Source organism: Prinia subflava, chromosome 26 (assembly GCF_021018805.1).
Source record: "Prinia subflava isolate CZ2003 ecotype Zambia chromosome 26, Cam_Psub_1.2, whole genome shotgun sequence".
Classification (NCBI taxonomy): domain Eukaryota; kingdom Metazoa; phylum Chordata; class Aves; order Passeriformes; family Cisticolidae; genus Prinia; species Prinia subflava.
Genome location: NC_086272.1, coordinates 1,864,674 through 1,891,772, shown reverse-complemented (window position 1 = coordinate 1,891,772; position 27,099 = coordinate 1,864,674). Strand labels below are relative to the sequence as shown.

At 49.5% G+C, this 27,099-nt stretch overlaps 2 protein-coding genes and 1 long non-coding RNA gene across 3 annotated transcripts; 2 read left to right on the top strand and 1 right to left on the bottom strand.

Moving 5' to 3' along the window:
* Nucleotides 1-1,078: 1,078 nt before the first annotated feature.
* Nucleotides 1,079-25,765, bottom strand: LOC134562183 (cytochrome P450 4F3-like). Its single transcript, XM_063419606.1, is given in 17 exon segments — nt 1,079-1,138; nt 6,873-6,881; nt 9,505-9,670; nt 9,770-9,852; nt 9,937-10,001; nt 10,083-10,142; nt 10,145-10,215; nt 10,286-10,415; nt 10,490-10,556; nt 10,958-11,225; nt 11,704-11,834; nt 12,164-12,291; nt 12,607-12,660; nt 13,047-13,191; nt 15,838-15,979; nt 25,577-25,641; nt 25,688-25,765. Coding segments are annotated over 17 exon segments (1,722 nt in total).
* LOC134562139 (uncharacterized) lies at nt 7,004-9,104 on the top strand. Its single transcript, XR_010083092.1, has 2 exons — nt 7,004-7,363; nt 8,868-9,104. It is a non-coding gene; the product is annotated as an uncharacterized LOC134562139 (long non-coding RNA).
* LOC134562088 (zinc finger protein 239-like) lies at nt 7,564-8,518 on the top strand. The gene has a single exon (XM_063419547.1). It carries the CDS (start codon nt 7,617-7,619, stop codon nt 8,385-8,387), a length of 771 nt encoding a protein of 256 aa, XP_063275617.1. The 5' UTR covers nt 7,564-7,616; the 3' UTR covers nt 8,388-8,518.
* Nucleotides 25,766-27,099: the final 1,334 nt, after the last annotated feature.

The window sequence follows — 27,099 nt, the reverse complement described above, 5'->3', positions numbered from 1 at the left end:
ACCTCCAATCCATTGAGGGAGGCCCCTGATCTCGGGGAGGTGCCCCACCTTGCAGGCTTTTGCCTCAGGTGGCCCTGAGTGACTGGGGAATCTTTCAGGGAGAAGGAGATCCTCGAGGTAAATTGTGAGCAAAGGAACTGTGAGCTCCCGGATAAAGCTGCAGTGAAATTCACCTGTAATAACTCGTGCACAGAGACCCAGGCGAGAAAAGGAGGCTGTAAGTATCGCTTGGTTAGGTGGGCTAAGAACGGGTACACACGTGTGAGAGTGTGAGTGGTGTGTGTGTGAGACGTGGCCTGGCCACGAAGTGATTGTGGAGTTCTTCTAACCTCGGTTCCATGTCTCCGCGAGGGGAGCGGCAGGTGAAGGAACAAAGCGAGTGTTGGTAAAGGGAATTCTTTCATATAAAAAGGTCGGGGGCGGGATGCGGCAATAGTTGGGGAGGATTTCTTCACAGTAAATCAGAGGCGGGAAGCGGTATTGGTTGAAGGGACTTTTTATTAAAGAAATCCTAGACAAGTGAGAAAATAGGAAGGCCTTTCATTACTGAAGTCAGAAAGAGTGTGGTCGAGGCAAGTGAGGGAATACCCGTTCCTTAGGGTGGGTCAATGCCAAGGCAAGGACCCAGGGGTTGGTATAAACCAACAGGCAAATAGAAGTACTAAAGGTACTGGGAAAGGAGGGAGCTTTTTACCACAGGACAGTCCCCTGGGGTTAATGTTAAAATTTTAGGATGAATGTAAATCCAGGAAAGGAAAAAGTAAAGAGAAAATGATGAAATACTGTATGATGGAATGGACTAAAGAAATGACACGACCTGATAATTTGTACTGGCCAATGTACGGGTCATCTGAGGGGTGGATCTGTCAGGCCCTAAATGCCTGTGTAAATAAAAAGGATCCAATTAACCAAGAAGAGAGCGATTATGCTGCTTTATGGCACAAGTCCTGGCCTTCTCCCCTGTATGCTTTAAAAACCAAAAAGGAGAAGAATCCATGAGGCCACTTACACAACCTCCCCCCTTATCTACCACAACCAGCTGCCCCGCCAGAGGTGCCTAACCCAGCACCCCAAGCCCCTATGGCACCGCTTGCACCTCAAGCCCCTGTGGCTCTGCCTCGTCCTCCAGATTCAGCACCTGCACGTAGAAGCAGGGAGACAGTTCGGGCAGAAAGGCGCAAGGACAGTGATGATGAGAGCAAAAGGGACCAGTTGTATCCATTAAGGAAGGTACTGATAGTAAGATACCACGGGGGGAGTGGAGGGGACAGCTATTAGATATGTATCAGTACCACTGACCACTGGGGATGTGAGAGCCCTTAAAAAGGAAATGGGGATGTCTGATAAACTAGATCAGTTCCTGGGGCCCAAGAAGCCACAATTAAGCTATTAAACTTCTTAGAGAAAAAGGGTTTGAAAGCTTCAATGTCCAAGTTGCAATTTGTAGAAGCACAAATGAAGTATTTGGGTCATTAGTTAAGTAAAAGAACAAAGAAACTGGACCCCGAATGAGTATCGGGCATACTTGCCTTACCTTCTCCCAGAACAAAGGGAGAGATAAGACAGCTGGTAAAGCTATTAAAGTATTGTAGGCAGTAGATAAAAAAGTATAGTCAAAAAGCAAAATTTTTATATCAGAAGTTAACTGGAGAACAGATTCATGATTTTGTAGAGTTAATTGAATTACAAACTAAAGTAAGACCAGATTTAACTGAAATAAAAAAAAAATTAAATTATCTGAAGGGGAGAAATATTTCATCAATAGCTCCTCCAAAGTATTAGAAAGGAAGCAGAGGTCAGGATATGCAATTGTAAAGGGAGGAAACATGTTGATAGTAGAAAGGAAAAGGTTAAGTTCCAGCTGGCCCGCACAAGCCCGGGAGTTATATGCGTTATACCAGGCTTTAGAACTGTTAAAAGACAAAGTGGAGACTATTTATACAAAGTATACTTTTAGAATTGTACATACTTTTAGGAAGATTTGGAAAGAGAGAAGTTTGATCAATACCCAAAGAAAATGTTTGATCTATCAAGAATTAATACTTAAAGTGCTTGTATCATGAAAAAGACCAGAAAAAAAAATAGCTGTTACACATGTAAAAGGTCACCAAAGAAGCACAAGCTATTTAGCAAGAGGAAATGACATAGCTGACCAAGCTGCAAAAAGAGGCAGCTTTTGAATTGAAAGAAACAATTCAGTTGAATATTATAACAAAAGTTCAAAGAGAAGTCCAAAAAAATTTTATAGCTCCCAAGAAGCTATAAAGAAATTAGATACTAAGAAAGAACAAAGAAAAGGAGTACTCTTAGATAGGTGGGAAATTTTGTCCAAAGCCTATGCACAAAAGATTTTGAGCCAATTACATCAGCATAGTCATTGAAGAACCAGAGCCTTGTGTGATCATTTTTTTAAAATATAATGGGTGTATTGGGATTTTTTTGAAATAGCAAAGCAAGTAATGCAGAGGCGTGTTACTTGTCAGAGAGTCAACAAAAAGTTAATGAGGCAAACTTCAGCGGGGGGGGCAGTAAGAAAATAGCCTATAGACCTTTTGAAAGAGTTCAGGTGGATTATGCTGAGCTTCCAAATGTCAGTAAGTGGAAGTATCTGTTAGTAGTAGTAGATCAACTAATTCACTGGGTAGAAGCTTACCCAGCTTTAAGGGCCACGGCCAAATTTGTAATTAAAATACTATTAGAACAAATTATTCCCCGATTTGGGGTTATTCGAGCCAGTGATTCTGATTAAGGCTCCCATTTTACCTCTAGTGTCATCAAAGGGGTAACACAAGCCATGGGTATTTCCTGAGAATACCATACCCCCTTGGCACCCTCAGAGCTCTGTGAAGGTAGAAAAGAAGGACCAAACTATAAAACAGCATTTAACCAAATTAATGACTGAAACCAGAATGTCCTGAAAAAATGTTTACCTTTAGCATTGCTTAATATAAGAACACTTCCTAATGCAGATACTGGGCTATCAGCATACGAAATGCTTTATGGAATGTCATATTCCCAGGAGATACCCCAAACATCAGTAATAGTTGAAGATATGACTATTCAGAAATATATCCAAACAATTAGACAACATGTATTAGAGTTGAGAGAAAAGGAATATTGGCTCAATCTACCTCTCTAGGATTTAGCATACATAAAATAAAACCAAGTGATTGAGTGCTGGTTAAAAGCTGCAAAGAGGAGACCTTATCTTCTAAATGGGAAGGCCCATATTTAACCCCTTAACCACTGATACAGCCATCTGGACTGCAGAGAAAGGCTGGACCCACACATCACGATTAAAGGACCAGTGGGACCACCAACAGAGGCACCGGCCGAGCTTCAGTGGAAAATCTCATCTGCTCCTAGAGAACTGAAAATAAGACTTAAAAAGGATTGATGCATGTTTCAGAAACTCTTGTACCTGAGGTTTCAGAATCAAAACCTTCCAAGGAAAGTGAAATGTCCTACCCAAAACTGTAAATGTTTTCCCTGGGGTTGTTTCAGGTGCATTGAGTGTCAGAAATTGTGGTATACAAACTTGGTGGGGGCAAGGATCCCTAGTACCCTTTGCTGGAGTTGTAGGGATGAGAGAGAAAGAGACAGGTAGAACACTAAGGGCTGCAGTAGAGAAAGGATACATCAAAGTAGGTGATAAGGATTGGTGGGAGACCTGGTTGCACGGGACACGGGCTGGGATCGATCTGCAGGAAGAAGCAAAAGCAAAATTGGAAAGAATTGAGTGTGATTACAACAATTGGATACCAGATGGATACCAAATTGAAATAAGGGAGTGGCACAGAGCTAAGCTTCAGTGGGCCTGGCAACAATTCACAGGTAAGAATAAATAGAGGGCAAGACCAGATTGACCTCTGCCTTTGCCACCAAGAAGATGAAATTCCCAACTGTTGGCAGGAACCCAATAGGTTGGAGGGGTGGAAAGGCATGTCATACTGGACCTCTCATTATATACCTGATCATGTGTGTAAGCATTGCCATGGCAATTGACAATTGTCACCCGTGTCACCAGGCGGTGAAATGGAGAGGAGTCACAACGGTATCCTTTGTTGGTCACACCCATATAAACAAAGGTGGTTATGATGAAAGTCAGTTAAGGGTTTGTGAAGAGCAAGGAAGAGAATTTTGGATGGCAAGGAATTTAGGAGCAAGAGGGGGAGCTGGCTGTAATTACCAGACACGTCCAAGAAGAGAAGAATATATATGTTTTACCAAAGCAAGTATGTGGGGATACACTGATGGGGGAGGAGTTTAATATGGGGAGAATTTAGTGCAGAAAGCAGTAGAAGGGTTGAAAACCCACTCTGAATCTAAAGTTGCTTCCCCAAATTTGTATGAGAAATTAAAGAAACAGCTGCCAGAGTTAGACCTTTCCACTTTTGGAGAAATTTTTTATGGATTTAATGCAATGAATTGTAATAGAATTAAATATTTCCAAGTGCTGGATTTGTGGTGGGACCCAAATGACAGGGCAATAGCCTTAGAGAGGAGAAGGGTTAGAAGTAGCACAAATTTTAAAGTAGAAGCGAACAGGAATTACAAAACCTGAAGAGCGGACAGAAGGATGGGTATTGACAAATGTAGTGATAGGCCAAGAATGCATAGCCAAGAAAGGGAAAGCTTTTGGGACAAAGGTAGGGGAAACCCCTTGCAGGAAAATGTATACCACAAATTTCTCTAAAATCGGTGGTAGCCACAAAACCCTGAAGGATATTTAAGTAACAAACAAATGCCTGTTCAACAATAGAATTCTATCCTTCAAGCTCCATGGTGAGACCAGTTGTTTGGAAGAGGGGCTTGGTGGAAGAAAATAGTATTTATAATATTGTGTTCATTGACTGGACTGTTGTTTTTACCTTGCTTAATTCCATGCTTTGTTCAGCTTATCCACTCTGTAATACAAGGTATGCAGGTCGCTGTGATGCCAGTAGACCCTGAAATAGCTACAGGGGAATTTGGCCATTTTGGGAAAACATCTAAAATATCCAAAATAATGAAATTGAAGAAAAAGGACAAAGAAGGAAAAGTTTCTGAAGTTTTGGCCAGATTCGAAACCCAGACACGAATAAGTAAGATAAATAAAAATTTATACAAGCAGAGTGGGGACTGTGAAATACAAAGTTATGTTTCGTGTCAGGGAAATGAAGAAAATCTGTGTAATTGTAGTTGTGGAACACAGCAATGGGACAGTTATAAAGATGAGTTCTAATAAACAGCTGAGGAAAGCATAGAAGGAAGTTTTTGAATAAATCTTTTGCTTGCAATTATCTATTATAAGTCTCAAGCTATTCTGCAATGTGTCCTTTAATTATAACTTTAGAAGCTTGCTTTGTATTAAAGAATTTTAAACTGTAGTTTTAGAGTGCAAAAAGGTTTTTTTTAGACAAAAGAAGGAAATAAGGAGGGGGCTCAGGCCTCACACAAGCTGGGAAAACATCCTGGACATGAAGATATGACTTCAGCTCACTGATTTATGGCTCCTGGAGAGAGAAACTGGACATCACTATTGGAGATTGAAGGACTTGAAAATAGAGATGGGACCCCCACATCTGGAAGCCAGATCCCACCACCTGGAAAAACATATCCTGGAAGTACATCCTGGAGTACTGAAATATCGGAATAGATCACAATGGTCTATAGAATTATACAGGACAATCTATAGATTTATGGCTGTTAGGTATTGAATTGTGACGTTAAAACTAGAAATGGAAACTGCTGAGAAAGTTTATGAATATGTATGAATATAGCAAATAAAATACCAGCAAGCCCAGCAATGGGTGTGCAGTTGGAAGGGAAAACCCCTACCACTGTACCCAGCGCTGCCTTTTGCTCACACTTTATCATGATAATTAATTAATTATTAAATTGCTGCTTGATAAATTGGCCGTGTCAAGCGTCTTATTTTTAACAGGGGGAGCCCCCGGGAGCCCCCGGGGATGGGCGGGGGGCTCGGGGCTCCCCCCAGGGCAGACCCGGCCGTGCCGTCCCCCTGCCCCCCGAGCCCAAACTCCGCTCCCGGGGGTGCCTGGCTGCCAGGGGTGGCACAGGGGGGTGGGAGTGGGGAGCGCTGGGCGCTGCGGGGGCAGCTGCAAGCCAGAGGTGTTTCCCATTGCTTTTTCTCTCTGACACCGCTTTCCTATTTCTCTACCACACACTTCTTGTTCAATGAGAGAAACGAAGCACACTCCTCTTAAACTGTTAAGCGTTTTAATAAATGATAATAAGGGTGCACACTGTCCCCAAGCCCCCTACCCATCCCTGGCGGGGTCTCCCCACCCAAACGCCGGTGCTGCAGCGGCCGCGGTCCGGGGAAATCGGGGGAAGGGGGGTCGTGCTGGTGGTGGAGGAGGAGGAGGAGCCGGAATAGGAAAAGAGCGACGGAGTTCGACCAGCGGCTCGCAGAGCGCACCGCACCTCCGGCCCCCGCAGCATTGCCGGTGACCAGGGAGAGGGAGCTCACCCCAAATCTGTCCGGGGGTCCCCGAGAGGTTGGGGGTTTGGTTTTGTTTTTTTTTTTTGGGGGGGTGGGTTTTTGCAATGGCGTTGGGAGCTAAGAGATTCCAGAATCGCGCCGCAAATATCTTTGCATGTTCCTGGGAGGTTTGGGGGAGGAGATGGGGATATTTTCAGATCTTGCAGGAGTGCAAAGCTGAGCCGTAGTTGCCCCTGGGGGGATTTTGGGGTCCCACGAAGCGATCGCGCGGTGCCGGCGGGGCGGGACGTTGGTTTTGGGGATCCCGGGAGAGGCGGGGATGAAGGGCGGGAGGCCCGGAGTGGGGAGCGGGGCGATGGCAGAGCTGGGGCAGCTCCGGCAGCCTGGAGGGGTGGTGGAGGCTGGAGATGAGGGGGGTCCGGGCCCCCCGAGCCTGCAAGTGTTGTCGGGGAGTGGGGGAGTGGGGGAAGAAGCGCTGAGTGGCTGGAGTGGGGGAATGCTGAGGAAGGGGACCCTGGGACAGCTGGGAGCCGAGTCAGAATCAGGGCAGGATGAGCCCTGGCAGCCCCAAAACCCCCTGAGTGAGCCGAAGCAGGAGGCGGGAGAGGGGGGATCCCCAGGACCCACGGGCCCCCCAGCAGCTCTGAGAAGAGGGACCCCCATAACCCCAAAGGAAGGACACTGGAAACAGGGAAGCCCTGAGAGAGTGTTTTTGAACTCCTTCTCGATTTTTGGAGGATTTTATGGACACCAGACAGGCGGTGACTTCTGGAGATGGACTTGAACAGCAGGAACTTCAAAGCCAATGCACTCACAGAATGTCTTTCCCACACCAGGAATTCCCAGTGCCAGACTTTGGCTGGGTAGAGGAGAAGGCTGTGAGGAAGAGGAGGATGCCCCAGGACCCCCAGGCAGGTGAGGAGGAAGTCAGTGCCCCTTTGCCCCTCTCTCCTGCTCCATCTCCCAGCCCAGCCTGGCCCCGGCTGCAGGACAACCCCGCTGCCGACGCCGTCCTGCCGGGGATGCACTGGGGGGATCTCCTTGGCCTTCCCTCTGGCACGGAGTCAAATCCCATGCTGTCCTTGTCCTTCCTCCCCCAGACAAGGAGGCCAGGGAGGACAAATCCCCTCAGCAGAACCTCGTGGAAGAGGCTGTTTTGAGCGGCCCCATGGTACAGGAATGCAACGGGGAGGAAAAGGCACAGAGATCCCGCCCGAGGAGGGGCTCCAAACCCATGCCAGGGTGCTCCGAGGAGGAAGGACCCACCCTGTGCCAGGAAGGCAGCCAGAGATGTGGCCAGAGCTCTGAGCTGGTGGTGCATGAACAGCTTCACAATGGCAAGAAGCTGCACCAGTGCTCGGAATGTTGGAAGAGTTTCTACACAAACTCTGGCCTGCTCCGGCACCAGAAGATCCACACTGGGGAACGGCGCTACGAGTGTGGGAAATGTGGGAAGCGCTTCAGAGACACCTCTGGCCTGATGATCCACCAGAGAGTCCACACTGGGGAACGGCCCTATGAGTGTGGGGAGTGTGGGAAGAGCTTCACTCAAAGCTCCCACCTGATGATCCACCAGAGGAACCACACTGGGGAACGTCCCTACGAGTGTGGGGAATGTGGGAAGAGCTTCACTACCAGCACTAGCCTGATCATCCACCACAGGAGCCACACTGGGGAACGGCCCTATGAGTGTGGGGAGTGTGGGAAGAGCTTTGCATGCTGCACCAGCCTGATCCGCCACAAGAGGATCCACACTGGGGAACGGCCCTATGAGTGTGTGGAGTGTGGGAAGGGCTTCACTAGGAGCTCCTCCCTGATCGTCCACCAGAGGGTTCACACTGGGGAACGGCCCTATGAGTGTGGGGAGTGTGGGAAGAGCTTCGCTGTCCGGTCCAGCCTGATTGTCCACCGGCAGATGCACAGCGGAGAGAGGCCTTAACAGCGTTTTGAGTGTGGGAAGAGCTTCTCCCAGAGCTGTGCCGTGGCCCAAGAGCAATGGAGGCAGCAGGAAGGGAAGCCCTACAAGTGCCCCGCGTGCGGGAAGAGCTTTGTGCGCTGCTCCAACTCCATCCCCCGTTGGAGGAGCCCATTGGATGATCCCCAGTGAGCCCCGTTGGGCAGAGCCTTGGGGATCCACGGTCCTGGTGATCCATGGTGGGAAGACAGCTGGCTGGTGGTCTCCACATCTTCCTGGGCCCCTGGGGGCACCTGGGCGCAGCAGGACAAAAATCTATTGGGATGCAGACCAGCATCAGGAATTCATTTGGGATAGTGAATTTTTTTACTTTTGACCTCAAGAAATCCCACCTTTTGCATCCTATTGTTTCTTCTCTAAGCATCAAGGAATACTGGGATGTCTTAAGAGTCTTTTCCAACCTAAATCATTCCATGATTCTAATTCTTTCTGACCCTTCCACAGGCATCTTCCAGAACCAAATGGTGACTGAGTGGGACAAAAAATGAAGATTTTGGAGACAATGGAGTGGAAACTCCTCTAAAAAGGTTTCTTTCCAGCCACCCAAGCACATGGATACTCAGCCAGCATGGACACGTAAATCCTTTTATTTTGACCTTGATTTTCTTTCGTTGTTCATTGTTCATTGTTCTTCATCCTTTCACCCAACACTGGGGTAAAAATAAAAACCTTGATCTAAGACACAGATGGAAATATTGTGGGTCATTGCTGGGGACACTGTAGGACATGGATGGGGACATGGTGGGCATGGGGCCTGGGACATGGACATGGGTGGGGACATGGCTGTGGATGGGGATATTGGGCATGGGGGGGTCACAGACACAGATGGTGACATGGGCATGTATGGCCATGCATGAGGACATGAGGGACGTGGCCATGGATGGTGTCAAGTGGCCTAGGGGACAAGTCCGTGGGTGTCCATGTCCATGCCATGAGGTTTGCCATGACCAAGGACAACACATCCCCACCACCACCACGATACTGTCCCCTTCATGCTACCGTTAATTCCCTGCTCTTCCTCCAGACACCTTGCAGAGTGTCCCCATGTCCTGGTGGCCCATGTCCCTCAGGCCAGTCCCACCAGTGGCTCCAGCAGCAGCCAGATCCCGTCCTCAGCACGCAGGATCAGCTCGGGCTTGCGGCGCGGGGGTGGCCTCGCTGCGTCCCTCGGCAGCACAAACCGGGCCAGGGTCAGTGCCACTACCACCTTCATCTCAGCCATGGCAAAGCTCTGCCCGATGCAGTTCCTGCCACCACGGCCCCACTGTCACTGTCACCCCCCTGTGAACCCAGCCAGGGACAGGGGTGGCACTTGGGGACACTCCTGTCCCCTCTGCAGCGCGTACCTGGGCTCAGCAGAGAAGGGGATGAAGGATGATGGGGACCGTCCCTTGCTGTTCTCTGGGCTGAACCTCAGGGGGTTGAACACCTGGGGGGACACCGACACCGTCATGCCGAGGGGACACAGCTGTCACCACTATGGTGACAGGGACACCTCGTAGCGTGGCCCCACCTTGGGCTTGGGCCAGAGGTCTGGGTTGTGGTGGGTCCCGTAGATGCTCATCAGGCAGATGACCCCTGGTGGGATGGGAATGGCCACTTTAGGGACAGCAGATGAGGGTGGGTGGTGACACTGGGGACACCCTGACCATGCCATACCCTTGGGGATGACACGGCCATCACACAGGGGGATGTCCTCGGTGCAGTGCCGGACACAGCAGTGACAGGAGGGTGCAGCCAAAGGCTCTCCTTGATGCACATGGTGGTGAAGGGCAGCTGGGACAGGTCCTCCCTGGGGACAAGCAGGGGTGGCACCATGTCCCAGAGCCATATGGCCAGGGGTGGCCCTGGGGACATCTCACCATTCAATGTCTGCAGTGTCCTGGCCAGCCAGGAGCTGCTGGACCTCCTGGCAGCACCTCTCCTGGTGCTCAGGGTGGCTGGCCAGGTTGTAGAAGAGCCATGCCAGGCCACTGGCCGTGGTGTCGTGGCCTGTGGGGACATTGGGAGAGTGAGGGGACACTGGAGTGGCTCCCCTGCAGTGGCACCTGGGAGCTCGTGCTCACCCTCAAACATGAAGGCGTCAGCCTCAGCTGCTGTGTCCTCATCTGACAGGGTGTGGCCGTTCTCGTCCTGTGGGGATGAGATGAGCCCCGGGCCACCTGGGGCCACCAGTCTATGGCCAAATCCCACTCATGGCCACCACTCTACCCCCATGGCCACCACCCTACAGGCACCACCATCCTACTAGCCACCAGCTCTATGGTCAATGCTGCCCATGGCCACCACTGTTCTCCTGTGGCCACCAGTCTATGCCCAACCTCCCTGTGGCCACCAGCACCCCACTGGCCACTGGTCTATGACCAAGCCTTCCACGGCCACCACCATCCTCTTGACCACCATCTCCCCATGGTTACCTCTCCATGGCCACCACCACCCTCTTGACCACCTTCATGCCCCATGGCCACCACCCCATGGCCACCACCACCCTCTTGACCACCCTCAGGCCTCCATGGCCACCATCCCAGCCCCACCTTGGTGAGCAGCAGGAGGTCGATGAAGTCCATGCTGTGTCCCAGGTGGCCATCCAGCCAGGCCTGGTGGCCCAGGGAGGCGAGTGCACGGTGCCGGCGCTGCACCACGTTGGCGGTGAAGGCTTGGACGGTGGCGCAGGCACGGGCGAAGCGCTGGCTGTCAGAGGAGAGGCTGTAGAGCCACCACGGGTGGAGGAGTGGCCAGAGCTGGTGCTGGACCACCAACGAGCTCAGCTCCAGGATGGCCTGGATGTACTCGCTGGGCCGTCTGCAGGAAATGGGGACAGCGGGGGACACCGTGGCCACCAGCATGGCCAACACTGGGGCCATTTGGGCCACTAGAATGACCAATGGGGACAATTGCGGTGTGGCCAAGGGGCAACGGTGAGACCAGGATGGCCAACAGGGATGACGGCGGGGACATTAGGGCCACCAGAATGACCAGTGGGGACAATTGCAGGGCCAGGATGTCCAAATCGGGACAATGGTGGGACCAGGATGGCCAACAGGGACGATGGTGGGGACATTGGGGCCACCAGAATGACCAATGAAGACAAGTGCAGGATGGCCAGGGGGCAATGGTGGGACCAGGATGGCCAACAGGGATGACAGCGGGGCCACCATGGCCCACAGGATGGCCAGTGGGGGCCATGGTGGGGCCTATATGGTCACCGTGATGGTCAGAAGGGACCATGGTGAGGCCACCACAGCCACCAGGATGGTCAGTGGGGACAGGTGACACTCGCTCCTGGCAGTGGCTCTCGTGGCTCAAGATGCACTTCTGGAGCGTGTCCAGGGTGAGGAGGCTCAGGGGCTGCAGCACCTCCAACTCCACCGGCCCCCCGCCAGCTGCTGCTGCTGCTGCCTCCCACTTGGCCTGTGGGGACGGACTGGGTCAGGGAGGGAACAGGGAGGGGGTCAGGGACAAAGGATGGGGGCAGGGGGTGAATTTGGGGGTGGGACAGGGGTGGGAGAGGGGGCAGAGTTGGGTTTGGGGTGTGGGACAGTACAGGATTTGGGATACAGGACGGGACTCGGAGTGCAGCAGTGGGTGCAGGACAGAATTGTGGGTGCGGGACTCAGGATTTGGGGTGCAGGTCAGGATTTGGGGTGCAGGTCAGGATTTGGGGTGCAGGTCAGGGTTGGGGGTGCAGGTCAGGATTTGGGGTGCAGGTGGGGCACTCGTGCCCATCTCGGATCTCTCACGAGCAGCACGCGGGTGCTCTGGTTGAAGATTCCCAGGTAATTCCGGAGCACGTCCCCGTGGAAGGAGGGCGTCAGGAGCCGCCGGTGCCGCACCCAGCGCTGCCCGCCGCTCAGCAGCAGCCCCTCCCCTGGCGAGGGGACACCGGGGTCCGCCGAGGGCACCCAGGGGAGCTGACCCTGTCCCCCACCTCCCCTGTCCCTTGTGACACACCCGAATCCATCCTGGGGGCACCCAGGGGGTCTGACCCTGTCCCCCACCTCCCATGTCCCCTGTGACACACCCAAATCCATCCTGGGGGAACCCAGGGGTGATGTTTCCATCCTCCACTGCCCCTGTGACACAGCCAGATCCATCTGTGGGGCCACCCAGGGGTGCTGTGACACCCAGCTCCATTTGCAGGGCACCCAGGGGTGCTGTCCCCACCCTAGCCCCCTGCACTCACCCAGCCAGGCCTTGAGGAAGCCGTAGAAAATTTTGTCCTTGGGGACCACGAAAGCTGCAGGGTACAAGGACGGGGTGGGCAGGGATTCACTGGGGTGGCATCGGGTCCCCTGGGTGGGGACACTGGGGATGAGGCCACCCTGTCTGCACCCATTAACCCTCAGGTGGGGACCCTGGGGTGGGGACCCTCTCCCAGCACCCATGGCCACTAAGGATGGGGGTTGGGGGAAAACCAGAGCTGGACATGGTGACACCTTTGGGTGGCCTTGGGGAATCCCATGGACAGGTTGGTGGCCACTATAGGGTGGCATTTGGCCTTGCTGTGGTGACACCGCTGGGATTGGGTTGGTGGCCACTGCCTGGGCCCTGCCAGGTCTCTGTGCCAGGTGTGGTGACACTCATGGGTGGCCCTGGGGACCCATCTGGTGTCCCATGTCCTACCTGAGGCACTGAGGAGTGGCCGGAGGGTGCTGGGGTGGAAGAGGCGCAGGACGGGCAGCCAGGGAAGCCCCCACCAGAGGCAGCCATGACGGTACCGGGCCACCAAGGCGTCCACCTGCTGGAGGCCTTGCTCCGTGCTCTGGCCCTGGGGACAACAGGGGACAGCTGTGTCACTGGGGGCACAGGTAGGCTTGGGAGACGTGTGTGTCCTCAGAACACTGCCAGCCTTGTGGACATGTGTGTTTGTCCCCACTGTCCCCTCGCAGGTGCCACCACCTTCTCCTCGCTGTCCCCCCCAATTGCCACCACCCCATTCCTTCTGTCCCCTTGTAGGTGCCACTACCCTGTTCCTGCGGTCCCCTTGCAGGTGCTGCCACCCCGTCCTCACTATCCCCCCCGCAGGGGCCATCCCCTCTGTCCCTTGACAGGTGCCACCACCCTGTCCCCCCGTCCCTCTGCTGGCACCTCCACCTCATCCTCACTGTCCTCCCAAGTGCCACCATCCCATTGCTTCTGTCCCCTCGCAGGTGCCACCACCCTGTCCCTGCTGTCCCTTTGCTGGTGCCATATAGATATATGATCAAGGGCGAGGGCTGTTCTGTTGGAAACTTTTTCAAGTACTGCTTGGAGTCTGATGATCTGATTCAACATATAAATCGGGGTATGGTGTCCCCAGGACCCATCTTGAGCCCAGGTGACAGGCCCATAAGTTTCAATGATTTCTTCTAGGGTCCATACTTTACTTTTCCACTTTTGGGTCCCCCCTATCTCAACTATGCTTCTCTTTTTCTGGTTAGTCTTTCTCAGGTCGTAATATCCTGGAACTCCCCAATTTGATCCTGATTTCTTTATGAGTAAGAAGAAGGCAGGTTTAATAATTCCTATGGTGCAACTCCCAGCCCAGTCCCCTGGCAGTTTGGTGTAAGCTGTATTTCTGCAGATCCAAAAGAATTGTTCAGGAGCCTCCCAAAAGGTACCGCTTGTTTCTGGTGGACATTCCCAATATTTGGACACTTCTCTTTACTCCCCAAAAGGGATTTATCTCTTTATCAGCACGTTCATGCAGCCCATACCCTCATGACAGATGCACCCTTTCTCTTTCTTCTCAAAGGACCAGTAATGACTGGGTTCTTGGGGAATGTACTTAGGGCCTAAAGTTTTTGTTATTAAATATCTTTTACAAGCTGTTTTTCCTACTGAGGTCTTACACTCTTCCTCTGCCCTCACGATGCATTCTTCTCCAATTATTTTTGACTTCAGGTCCCACTGTTCTTTCCTTCTTGCCCGATCCCTGGCCCCCCACCCCTGTGCTCTGGGCAGGTTTACGGCCCCCTCCCAGGACTGCACCAACACAACACTTACGGCACATCTGGTGTGACCCAGGGGACCGGGCTCCTCGTGGACCCTGGTGCCAGCAGCGCCTGGGGACACCCTGTAAGCTTACACCACCCCCTCTACACCAAGGCTCTTTGCACTCTGCAAGGGCCTGGGCCGCTAAGCCCTGAGAGAGGGGCCTCCCCCTTTTTCTGTGTGTCACTCACTCTCTAGTTACCTCCACACACCCAGTGGGCGCCCCTCTTTATCCCCCTTGGAGGCACCTCAAGTACTCCTTATTTCCTCTCACTTCCCTGTTGCCATGAGGTTTTTTCCTGGTTTGCCAAGCGTTCATGTTGAAGGAGAAACGTGCAGTTTCTCGCGCTCGTTAATGTAAACACTGGCCATGTTTTGCTATCTGTCTTTCATTGTTTACATATTTCTAGGTGGGAGGAGAAAGGTGATTGACAGTTGGCTTGACAAATGTGGATTGAGAGGTGGAATTCCATCCTCCAATCCACAGGCCTCATAGGAAAGGTATAAGAGTGGGTTTTTGTAAATAAAGTTCTCTTCCTGCCCTGCTCTGCTGAACACAGAACTGTGTCCCGAGCCTCTCTCTGGTCAGGCCCCGCGGTGATGCTTCCCCCCATTCCCAGCCAGCCCCCTCAGGAGCCCAGAACCGCGGTAGTAAGGGGTCCACAGTCGCTTTGGGGTCTGAGCTGCCGGCCCCCGTCTCACTCACACCTCACTCGCCTCCTACTCCCACCACCGGTCTCACTCACCAGTCCAGTCTCAGGTTTAACCCCCTGAGGTCAGGGTGGTAAAATGTCTCTGCCCTTTCAGGCATCGCCAGCAGGATGCAAAGAAAAACACGGAGTCTTCAGGTTTTTAGTTTTTCAAGGTCTTGCTCTTTGTTTATTAGGTCTTATCTCTCCAGCTCTTCTCGTGCCCTGAGGAGCTCCGTGCAGCAGCAGGATCACACATGGACTCCTCCTGCCTGGGAGGGTCTTGACCTCTTATACTACATATTGCGTTTCCATTATTTACAATCAATCACCAATACCCAACACCTATGCTTAGACAGGTCATATCTGCTTTGACCCTATCCAAACGTGCCACCTTCACAGCAGAAATGTCGGACAAGAAGAAGAAGCAGGAGGACAGGACCACATCCCAAATCCTCCATTTTTTCTTCTCAAGCCCACACATCCAAAATACATTCACCCCCAGGGATAAACTAACTGCTATCTACTTCACACCCTGGTGACTTTTAATTCTTCCTGCAATGTAGGTAGTCTCTCCCATGGACTGAAGTCAAAGATCATGTCTCTCTGGGCTCTGTGCCAAGGTCTACAACCCCCCTGTACAGATCCCAGAACCCCTGTACATGTTCCAAACCCCCTGCCTGGGTCGCAGACCCCTTTGACAGGGTCCCTGACCCTCCAGGGAGACCAGAGGGATGCCCTGGGCTCCCAACAGTCCGGTGCTCCTGCGTGTCGCCGCTCTCCAGCCGTCCCTTGGTCCAGGTGTATCCAGCTGTGCCTGGAGGCCCGGTAGGGTGGGTGCCTGTCCCATCCTCAGTCCTCTTTGGGTGTGGCTGATCCCGGATGAGGCCCCAGCTGAAATGAACGAGGGCAGGAGAGCAGCTCCTCTGAACCCCTTCATTAAGGGTCAGCTCGAGCGGGGGCCCGAGGGGTCGCGTGCACTGCCGCCGCTCCCGGTGGTGACACGGAGGAGGAGGAGGGGTTCAGCTTTGTCTGCCGGCAGAGCTGGGACTTCTGTCCTCACGGGAGTGCACAGGAAGGCACTTTGCCTGCTCCAGGTCCAGGGTCTTTCCTCTAGTGTTGCTCTTTTGAACACAAGGTGGGGCTATAAAGATTACAAACTGGAACTGAGGGATAGTCCTATTCCTTCCTCAGCAAAAACTGTGATCTAATTTCTCTAAATACATGTTGGCTCATCTTCCTAGGGCTTTCTTCCTTTTAATGGTGCTAAATGTCTCTTAATTTGCATGAAGGCTTGGATGTCACTTCCATCTTCATGGTCACAGGTGCCATCTTTGGGAACAGCAGAGGCAATACAAGGAGTTGAACAAACAGGAGGGAACATGAGAACAAGATGACCAGCAATTAACTGGTCACCAACCCAATCACCCTGGAAATGTAGGAACTTATACTTGGAACTCGTTTTCTACATCCCACACTGGCCAAGTCTGGTCACAGAAAGCAGGTCTGCTCTCTCTCTGCTGGGATGAGAGGCCACCTCACCCCACTGGAGCAGGGGACCAGCTGTACCCCGTGTCCCCAGCATGCCAAGCCTGGTCACAGAAGGCCAGGTCTACCCACTGGGGTCTCAGACATGGTCTGGCTGCTGCTGGCATGGGAGGCCTTCCCTCCTCTACCCTGGAGGCCAGGTCTGCTCACCAAAATGGTCAGAGTAGTGGTATTTTACCAACAGCTGGGACACCAGCAGGGGGTCATCCCACACTGTTGAGAGTGCACCAGGCTTGACAGGGTCTTCTTTCCTTGCTGGTTCTGCCAAGGCCCTGCCCTTGGCTGTGGTTTCACTGGATAGTGGATAGGGACTGTGGGAATCTCATTCAGTCGTTGATTCATTCATTCACGCCACTAATTAGATGATGAGGCATTTGGCAATTTATTGAACATATATTTTCATCTATGTTCCTTTTCTGGGCTAAGTATAGGTGGCCCATCCACCTTGGTCCAAATCAGTAGAATTTAGTCTCAAATGTGGGTGAAATGCAACACTACATGCTTGGAAGAAATCTGTCATTCCCACTGTCCTTATGTACCATCCAGCTTTTAACTTTCCTTCTTTGTTTTTAATTTGCATAAACAATAATGACTCTACGCATCTGAGACAGCCTTGCTTGATATGAACACTATCAACTGAGGTAAAGAGCGCTCTGGAGGCCAGGGCTGGGGCAGTTTTCCTCTTCCTTGTTTTGGAGAGACCTATGAGCTCATTGCTTCTGTAGAACTACTTTGCCAGCACTCCAATGGGAAAGCCCACAAACTTGATACCTCCTGCATTGGTGAGGTCCTGAATTTGTTTGTGAAAATGTTGATATTATCCTTGCTGTAGTGGGTTGACCTTGTCTGGGTGCTAAGTGCTCACTCAGTCACTCCATCACTCCCTTTCCCAATGGGACAGGGCAGAGAATAAGATGAAGCACAACCAGCAGGATGAGATAAGGCAGTTTTATTGCAGAAGAGAAAGAAAGAAGTGAAGATTTGTGTGCACAACAGCTAAAGAGAAAAAAAAAAGTCAGTCTCTACTTCCTATCAGCAGCCATGTTCAGACACTTCCTGGGAAGCAGGCCTTCAGCACGTTGTAAGAGTTCCTCCAGACGGCAAACACTGAAAACTCACAAATATCTCCTTTCCTCCTCTGTCCCTTAGCTTATATATCTGAGTTGATGTCATGTGGTATGGAATATTCTTTTTGGCTATTTTGGGTCAGCTGGCCTGGTTGTGTCCCCTGCCAGGATCTTGCCCACTCCCATCCCCTTTGATGTGGAAAGGAATGTCAGAGGAGCAGTGCTGCTTGGCAGTAGCCAAGCCACTGGTCTGTTATCAACAGCTGTCCAGCTACCAATGCAAAGCACAGCACTGTAAAGAGTATGAACTTTACTTTGGTCAGACCCAGTACAATCTCCACCCCTTATTCCATACCATTTGTGTCATGCTGGGATCCCATATAGTCTATATACTCTCATTACTAGAATCCTTAAGCCTTCTCTAGACCAATCATACTTTTTATTAACTAGTATCGCCTGTCCTTTCACATCCCTCCGGGTGGTCTCCATTCCAGCAGGAGATGGGGTCAGGACAGGAGAAATACACTTGATGGTTGGGCAGTGGCGTCATCCCTGTTCATCATTGCCTTTTTCTTGCTCCTTGCCAAAATTCATTCTTTGTCAGTTCATGTCCCTCCTGCTACTTTACCTCCTGTAACATACAACTTACACTATAAGTTATTCTTACCTCAAGGTTAAATCTCTTTGAAGTACACACCGGTGTTGCCCGGAACGCAAAATCAACAACACGGAGGCAGAGGTCTTCAGTGAAAAGCTGCTCCCCATCAAAAAGGGGGCCAGCCTGTTCATTTCTTTTCCTTCTACAATTTTGTGGGTCTGGTAGCAGATTGGCTTCTGGGGTTACTACCCCTTCACCCCACTGGCCAGACCAGCGGTCAACCAACATTATTTTCAGGCTGGAAATATGTAAACAAAGGACAGTGAACAAAAACAAGAAAGGTTGTTTATGTTCTTAAGTGTGAGAAAGTGAAAAACTGACCCTTAATATTGCACAGTAACTAAAGAACTGACTCCATCTTATAAGCAAGTAGAAGGCTTTAAAAAAATCTCAAACACCAGGGCAACACATCGGGTCTCCCCATCCTCCGGAATCACCCACTAAGCACCCCCAGGTCCTTTGGGCAAAGACAATCCCATGAATGGGTTTGCCTTTTCCCATGGAGGAAGAAATCCACACTGACTTCCCCACCCTCTTCCCTATGTGCAATGCAGAAACCCTGTTTCCTTCCACAGTGTCTAAGGGCTTAGTTTGGGTGGGACCAGGGCAGTTAGCAGATTCCCTAGTATTGACTAGCCAAGCGGCTTCTGCCAAGTTTGCATCCCAGTGCTTCCATGTCCCATTACCTAATGCCCTGACCATAGCTTTTAGCAGCCCATTATATCTTTTAATCTTCCTGGGGACTTGTGGATGGTAGGGAATGGGATATATCTATAGCCAGGGCTCTATTAATGGGGGCTGGACAGAGCAACGCACAGTACAACCAATATGGCCAGATCATACGTTCTCCTCTTTATTCTTGAAAATGGCTGGTTTTATACAGTGTGAAATAATTTACATTTGCAGGTGCAGTCTACTTGGCATTCAGCGTGAACAAAAATGGAAACAATCTTAGTTTAAAGCAGCTACCGTGATTCTACTCTTTAAGTGTTCCATCTGGTCCATACACACACCTTAACCTAATTTCTAACTGTGCCACAAGCTTATCTACTTCTACACAGGCCCAAATCTGAGGCGTAGTTTGGGATAGCTCAAATTTCTTCCCACAGCACATCATGCCCGTGATCTCGAAGAAATCCAGTTACAATTCCCTCTTTTTTTTTTTTTGAGCTATCCAAACTGCCCTTAAGGCACGGCTGACTAATTTTTGCATACATCATAACAAGCAAGGCACGATAATTAAGATGACTATAATAGCAATGAGAATCACTATAGCAAAACTGATCAAATCCTTGATCCACCTGGTAAAACCCCATGATGCGAGCCATTTGTCAAATGGAGTGTCTACCACTACAAGTTTTCTCATATTATCTTTCAGCTGTGACAGCTGCTTGTAAATCGATTGAGAATGGTCTGATAAATTCATGCAGCACATGCCCTCAAATTCTTCACTTCCATGCCCTTGTGCTACAAGGAGGAAGTCGATTCCTGCTCTGTTTTGGAGGACTGCATGACAAATGTCATGAACATCTTTGGCAAGCTCACTTAGTAGATTAGATGTTATATTAATTTGTTTTCCTGTCCAGCAGGCTAAGTTTTTCAATTGCGTGAGAGCTTGCGCTGAAGCAACTCCTGGGGCAAAGAATGATGCCGATGTTACAGCTGCAGGTTGCCAAAACTCAACTCGATCTTTACATTTGGGGCTTAGTTGAGACATACTGCGTTTGACTCGTCGGGTCTTTCTAGACAACCCTAAAACCTGATGAATGCTAGGAACAAACAATGTTAATTTACCAAAATAACATGGACCTCCTATAGCTTCTTGAGGCACTGCAGACCAGGCTCTATCTCCACAAATGAGAAAAATCCCTGGCGGTCATTTTCTTGCAACACCTTTCAGTGGCATCACAGACTCAGTCCAATTATTGCAGTACTCGGTATAATTATAGTACAATGGGGACTGGGGAGACAACCAAGTGTTGCCATTTTTCAGTTGCCATTTGTCTACAATTAACAAACTTGAATTCATGATAAAATGCCCAAAGATCAAACAGTAATTCCCTGGCACAGAACCCAAAAGATGATTGAGTTCTTGGGGCTCAGTACTAGCAACTTTAAGATTCTGTGCAATGGCAACAGCTTGCATTCCCAAAACACTCTTTGGATTAATTTTGATTTGAGACCAGGTTCTGAACTCTGTCATGGAGTCTACTGGGACTCCAGTCAAGCAAGTCTGAAAAGGATTTGATGGTGTAAAATGCAAAATGAATCTTGTTTACTCCGATTGGCCCAAGTGACCCACATATTTTGTCTTGGGTCAATCTCAAGCATTCCTGATCCTCTTTCTATTAAGGCACTAACTAAAACAAACATTTCAATACTTAACATTCTATTCATCGTTTTGGTTGTCTCTCATAGAAAAGCAAAACAAACAGCACCTGCCTATTACTTAATCTTAAATACTAAAAATGACTTATCACTAAACTTAATCTTATAACTGTAACTGTATAACTATCTTTTCTAATTCAAAAGTCAATTTTCAGCAGTCTCAGGGTCTTCACAAGGTTCTCCAGGTAAGTCACTGCTGTCACTGTGGTTATCACTGTTATCTGATATCTCTGACTGTGGACATGCATGGGTAAATCAGCTCGGCACCCAAACAGGTCCTGCTTCTCCTGTGGAAACACACAGATAACCACGGGCATAAAACAACACAGCACTCCGTCCCTGCCATTCGCCCGTTGGCATATTTTTGTGATATACATAAAGCCCTGGAATCGCTTGTGGTCTTCCTTCTTTCACTGCATGGTCATGTGTGACAACTGCAGGCTCTTCTGCTAGGCACAAATAGTTTAAAGTGAACAGTAGCTTGGATAATCAACTAGTTACGTCAGTTTCATCATTCTGTTTTTTCTTTGCTAGATATTCTTTCAGCGTCCGATTAGCTCTTTCTACGATGGCTTGACCAGTGGGAGAGTGAGGGATTCTGGTGGTACGCTTGACTCCCCACTTTTGCATAAATCTAGCAACTTGCTGACCAACATAGGCTGGTCCATTGTCGGTCTTAATTTCTACAGGCACTCCCATCACTGCAAAACAAATGGTCAGGTGTCTTTCAGCAAAGACACTCAAAGCTCTCTTGCTGGACTGCGCTGTGGCCCTGATAAATTTAGAATAGGTATCAACAGTGACATGGACATATTTCAGTCTTCCAAATTCTGGAACACGAGTTACATCCATCTGCCACAATTCTAAAGCTTTCATTCCCCTTGGGTTGGGGGCCCAGGCCAAGGCCAGGCCCATGATGACTACATTGAGGGCAGGTATGCACAATCCCTTGTGCATCATTCAGGGAAATCTGGAATTGTCAGCGCAGAGCCCTAGCATTTTGATGAAAATTCTCATGGTAGTCACGAGCCCTCACAAATTTGTTTTCTGGAGGGATATGGGCAACGCAACTGACTGCAGCATCTGCTCGTGCGTTGCCTTCTCCTAAATCGCTGTCGCACTGATGGCTGCGAATGTGCATGACACAAAAGGCATGCTGATGCTGTTTCAGTACACTTCTTAATTGCAAAAGCAGTTCTCCACGGCGCTGATTCTGGGTGGTCCTGATGAGTGCATCCTCAATTCTTTGCACGACTCCAACCACATATAAAGAGTCCGAAACAACATTGAGAGGTTCGTTGTTCCAGGTTTGCAAAGCTCAACACACTGGCCTCAGTTGAAGGGTTTGCAGACTGTCTCCTGCTTCACTCTTTAGTAAATGTTGCATCCCTTCTCCTTGCTGTTGGCACACACACAGAGCCCTTCTTGTTTTTCAACTGGCATCAGTAACAACTGTTCTTCCTTTAACTGGTGTCAAGGAACACAAAGGACTCTCTAGCCACTGGTGGCGTGTGACTAGAGTCCACATTGGGCCTTTTGGCTGCTGATTGTGAACCACACCTGTAAAACCCAACAATGCTTCTTGCATTGTGACAGAATGTCTCAGCTTCCACTCTAAATCTTCACTTCTCACAGGAACGTTGGTATCTGCTGGTTCCTTTCCATCTATCTCTACAATTCCACCTCTGCCCTTTTTTATCAATGCAGCAAGAGCATCTGTTCTGGTCATGACACGGCTCTTTGGCTGCACAGGTAAAAACACCCATTCCAACACACTTGCTGTTGAACCAAACCTTGATTGGTGTTGCCCCTTTTTCTTTGGCCATTGAAAGACAATGGCAAATGGACAGGCATCAGCGTTGGAAAGTAAAAGTGATAGTGGAAGATGCTCTATATGGCGACAACTCCAACCACGTTGTAACTTTTCTGATACCTGAACCAAAGCTCTTTGCTGTTCGGGGGTGCACTTTCGGGGGCTGCTGGCATCACCACCATGAAGCCACAGTAAAAATGGTTGTAAATCATCACTGGTGATTCCTACAATGGTATGAACCCACTGCAGGTCTCCAAAAAGTCTCTGGGCGTCATGCAGGGTGGAAATGGTGGTGTGTAAAGTGATCTTCTGTGGGTGAATTTGTGCATTTGTGATCAGCCAGCCTAAATATTTCCAAGGATCTGACCGATGTATTTTTCTGGGGCTACAGTCAGTCTACGATGTTTCAATTGTGCAATCAACCAGTTTAAATCTGTTTCTGCCAAGTGTTGTTTGGTGGCAATAAGAATGTCATCAACATAATGATAAATCATTCACTGGAAAAATGCTGGCGAATTGGTTGCAAGGCCAAATCAACAAACAACTGACACACGGTCGGTGAGTTTCTCCCCGCCTGGGGCAATATGGTCCATTCATATTGTTGTGCTGGGGCTGCTCTGTTGACAGATGGCACGGTGAAGACAAAACATTGAGTGTCTTGCGGATGAAGCGGGATGGTGAAGAAGCAGTCTTTTAAATTGATGATAAGATGTTCCACCCTTGAGGTATCATAGTTGGTGCTAGCAGGCCAGGCTGCAAAGCGCCCATTGCCTGCATTTGTTCATTGACTTTGCGGAGATCATGTAACAATCTCCGTTTTCCTGATTTTTTAGGGATAACAAAAATTGGTGTGTTCCACAGACTCACTGAGGGCCGAATGTGACCAGCTTCAAGTTGGTCTTGTACCAATTGTTTAGTAATTTGCAGCCTTTCTTCTGTCATTGGCCACTGCTCGACCCATACAGAAGTTTCAGTCAACCAGGTGATTTTCAGAATGAGTGGCTGCTCTGCAGTGGCCATCAAAGAAAATGCTGGTCAGTGGTTAGAACCATGCCCAGTTGAGAAAGCACGTCTCTGCCTAGCAATCCTCGAAGTTTTTCGGGTAAAAACATAACGTGGAGTTGAGTTACGATGACTTGATTGTCTTTAAAGATAATGCTGATAGGGTCTGCGCTCATTGAGGGAACACTCATTCCGCCCACTCCTACAACAAGGGTGTAGAGAGACTGCAAAGGCAAATCAGATGGCCAGTACATTTGATTGATGATGGAAATGTCTGCGCCTGTGTCGAGAATTGGTGATAGAGTGATGATCTGGTTACCGTGATGTAACTTCACTGTGATGCGCGGGTGATCTTTCAGGCTTATTGTAAGAAGGACATCGTGGCCAGTTGATCCAAAGCTTCCATCTCCTCTCTCTTTTTCAGCTGGTTCTCTTGGCCTTTGACAATGTGGCAAAATGTTTTCAGATGGGATAATTTGAGCAATTCTGCTCCCTTTTGGAATGGTCACAGGTGGCTGCAAGGCATAAGCCATTATTTTCACTTGTCTGGTGTAATCTGCATCGATGTCTCCTGGAATCACAATCACACCCTGTTTGCCTGTGGAGGATCTTCCCAGCAACAAACCTCCAGCTAAAGAGATTGTGCTGTACGTTAGTCCATATACATTGGTGGGAATCAGGGTTACTTCTTTGTCTTGTAAGGTAACTTCTGTTGTTGTTACATCCACACCAAGACTTCCCCATGTGGCAGGCCTGTTCTTAACTCGGAAACCACTTTCGGGGTCTTGTGAGTCAAGGCGTTGATTTGTGTCTTGGTGCGCTGCCTTAGCGCGCTGGTTTTGAAGTTTCCCTGCTTCCTACAAGCTTCAGTGGCATGAGTGTCTGCATTACATTTGTGACACCACACAGTCTTTTGACAGGCTCGTTTGAAATGGCCTGTATCACCACAGCGGAAGCAAACAATGCCAGATGCTGGTCTGTTGTTGCTGGAATGGCTGATATTTCTTCTGGTCAGTGCAGCTGCAATGATATGTCCCTGTTGCTGCATTGCATTCTGCACAGCTGCTGTGAATGCTGCTGTTTGGTTGTTCTGTTCCGCTCTGGTTGCTCTTACTAACATCTCATCAACTGCACAGCCTTGAGGAAGGGAAGCTAACACAGTCCTGGTGTGCGCGTTGGCATTTTCAAAAGCAAGAGACCGAAATAGATGTTCCTGCACTTCTGTGGGTAAATCTTGGGCATCTTTTAAAGCTGCAGACAAGCGATCGATGAACTGACCATATGCCTCGGTGGCTCCTTGCTTAACATTTGCATATGATGCAGGTTTTTTCTTGTCTGGAACCAGTAGCAAAGCCTTGTGGGCCAATGCCTGAGACAGCTGGTGGATTTCAATTGGAAATGTCAGTTGTACATTAGTTGTAGCGTATGGTCCTTGCCCTGTTAACATAGCTGGTTGGATTCCATAAAATGGATCTCCCAGTATTTGATGTCTGTTTGCTTCTTCGGTGGCTAAATATCTCCATTCCCTCTCAAAAATAAGAAACTGAGGGTGTCAATAGTAAAGATGCAATGCTGGAACAGTGTGCTGGCCAAAGGAGATCGGCAGTAAAAATGTATTGTATTATATTCTTGGCTGCTTCGGACCTAATACCTGTTTGCTTGGCTGAATTTAACACTTTCCACTCGTGGGGTTCCCACCTAGCCTGGTTTTGTTTGATGGTGACTGGGCAAACAATGGAATTGTCAGCTTTAAAATCACCATCTAAAACAGCTTCTTGTAGAACACCAGGCCAACACTTTTGAATCGGCTCTTGTTGGGTGGCAGGCAGTGCCATCTGCTGTGCAGCTGGTGGCAATGCCTGGTCAGGTTGTCAGGAAGACAAAGCCGATAGATTTTGCATTTTTTGCGGAGAAATTCTGGATGCCACAACTGCTTGCTGCTCAAGCTGGCTCTGGTGATTAGAAAGCTCGGCGAGTTTAGTTATTATTTGTTGTAATTCATCTGAATGCCATACCTTTTCTTGCGGCTGTGGTGCACGACGAACGTCGGGTTCAGAACTGTCTCCGTCTGAGTCAGATTCTGGCAGGGGGCAATGGGCTGCCTGTGTATGGGTGGCAGGCTGCACCGTTGCCAGCTGTGACAGTGTGGGAACGTCGGACTGGACCGGGTCCAAGTTTCCAGAAGTGGCAGTGGAAGTTGCCATGTGGCCGGTTTGGATATTCGGTGCAAACTTTGCACACAGTGCAGACACAAGTGCAGAGTTTTCACCATATTCAAGCAAAATCTGTATTTAAATGAAAAAATAAAAATTCAAAATTCTGCATCTAAGCAAAAAACCCCAAACAATCCATATTCAAGTGTATTAAAATTCTGCATCTAAGCAAATGGCATCTATGCAAAACGAGAGTCCCTGGATCTGGGCGCCATGGTATTGCCAGGGCTCTATTAATGGAGGCTGGACACAGCAACGCAGAGTACAACCAATATGGTCAGATCATATATTCTCTTTATTCTTGAAATGCCCGATTATATACGGTTTGAAATAATTTACAATTGCAGGTGCATTCTACTTGGCATTCAGCGTGAACAAAAACGTGAACGATCTCAGCTTAAGGTAGCTCCCATACTTCTGCTCTAACTGTCCTATCTAATGCATGCACACACCTTAACCTAAATTCTAACTGTGCCACAAGCTTATCTGCTTCAACACAGGCCTGGAACTGAGGCCCAGCAGGCCCAAACCTTAGGCCCAGTTTGGGATAGCTCAAACTTCATTCCATAATACGTTATCCTGCTACACCTGTCCTTCTGGTTTTTAAAGTCCTCAAACTCCTTCTTGAGTGGACAGTCAGACATCCAGTGTCCGGACTGTCCACATAGCATGCACGGTTTGTCTGGAGGACGCCAAAAGGATGTCCGGCAAGGCAACGGAACGTTGGCAGGCCAAGAAGATAAATCTGTGGTGATGGTGTTAGCAGCTGCAGCCTTCAGGGGATGATTCTGGGGCATTTGTCTCAGATGATGTCTTGGCGGAGGGGCCATGAAAGGAACCTTCACTTGGCAGACCTGTAACATACTCCTTTAAGGTCCAAGGGGGGTCTAGAGGGAGACTGAGGATTGCAGCACGGCAGGAATCATTTGCATTAATAAAGGCAATCTCCTCTAGTATTCCCTCCCTGGCATGTTCTAACTTGAGTTTCAATGAAGCTTGTGTGAGCCTCTCTACAAGGTCTACGAAGGATTCCAATGGCCCTTGTTGAATTTGTGTGGAAGGTGGAAGGGGGCCATGTGGCTGCAGACTGAAAAAAGCCTTCCCTGCTAATTCTTTAAGGATTTCTAGGGCTGGGACAGAAATGGCAGAAGCCTGCACTGGTATCCATTGTCCCTCACCACAGAGATGTTCTAGGGTCAGGGCATAGCCCTGTTCATCCACTGCTGTGTCAGGGTTCAGGAGCAGATCTCAGTCAACTGGGAAAACTTAGGGTCTATTTTAGTAAGATAACCCAAACTAATCCCATCTGACCCTGGAGCAGAGGT

Excerpts from the sequence above, each read along its gene's own strand:
- LOC134562088 (XM_063419547.1), top strand. The coding sequence starts at position 7,617 with ATGGTACAGGAATGCAACGGGGAGGAAAAGGCACAGAGATCCCGCCCG.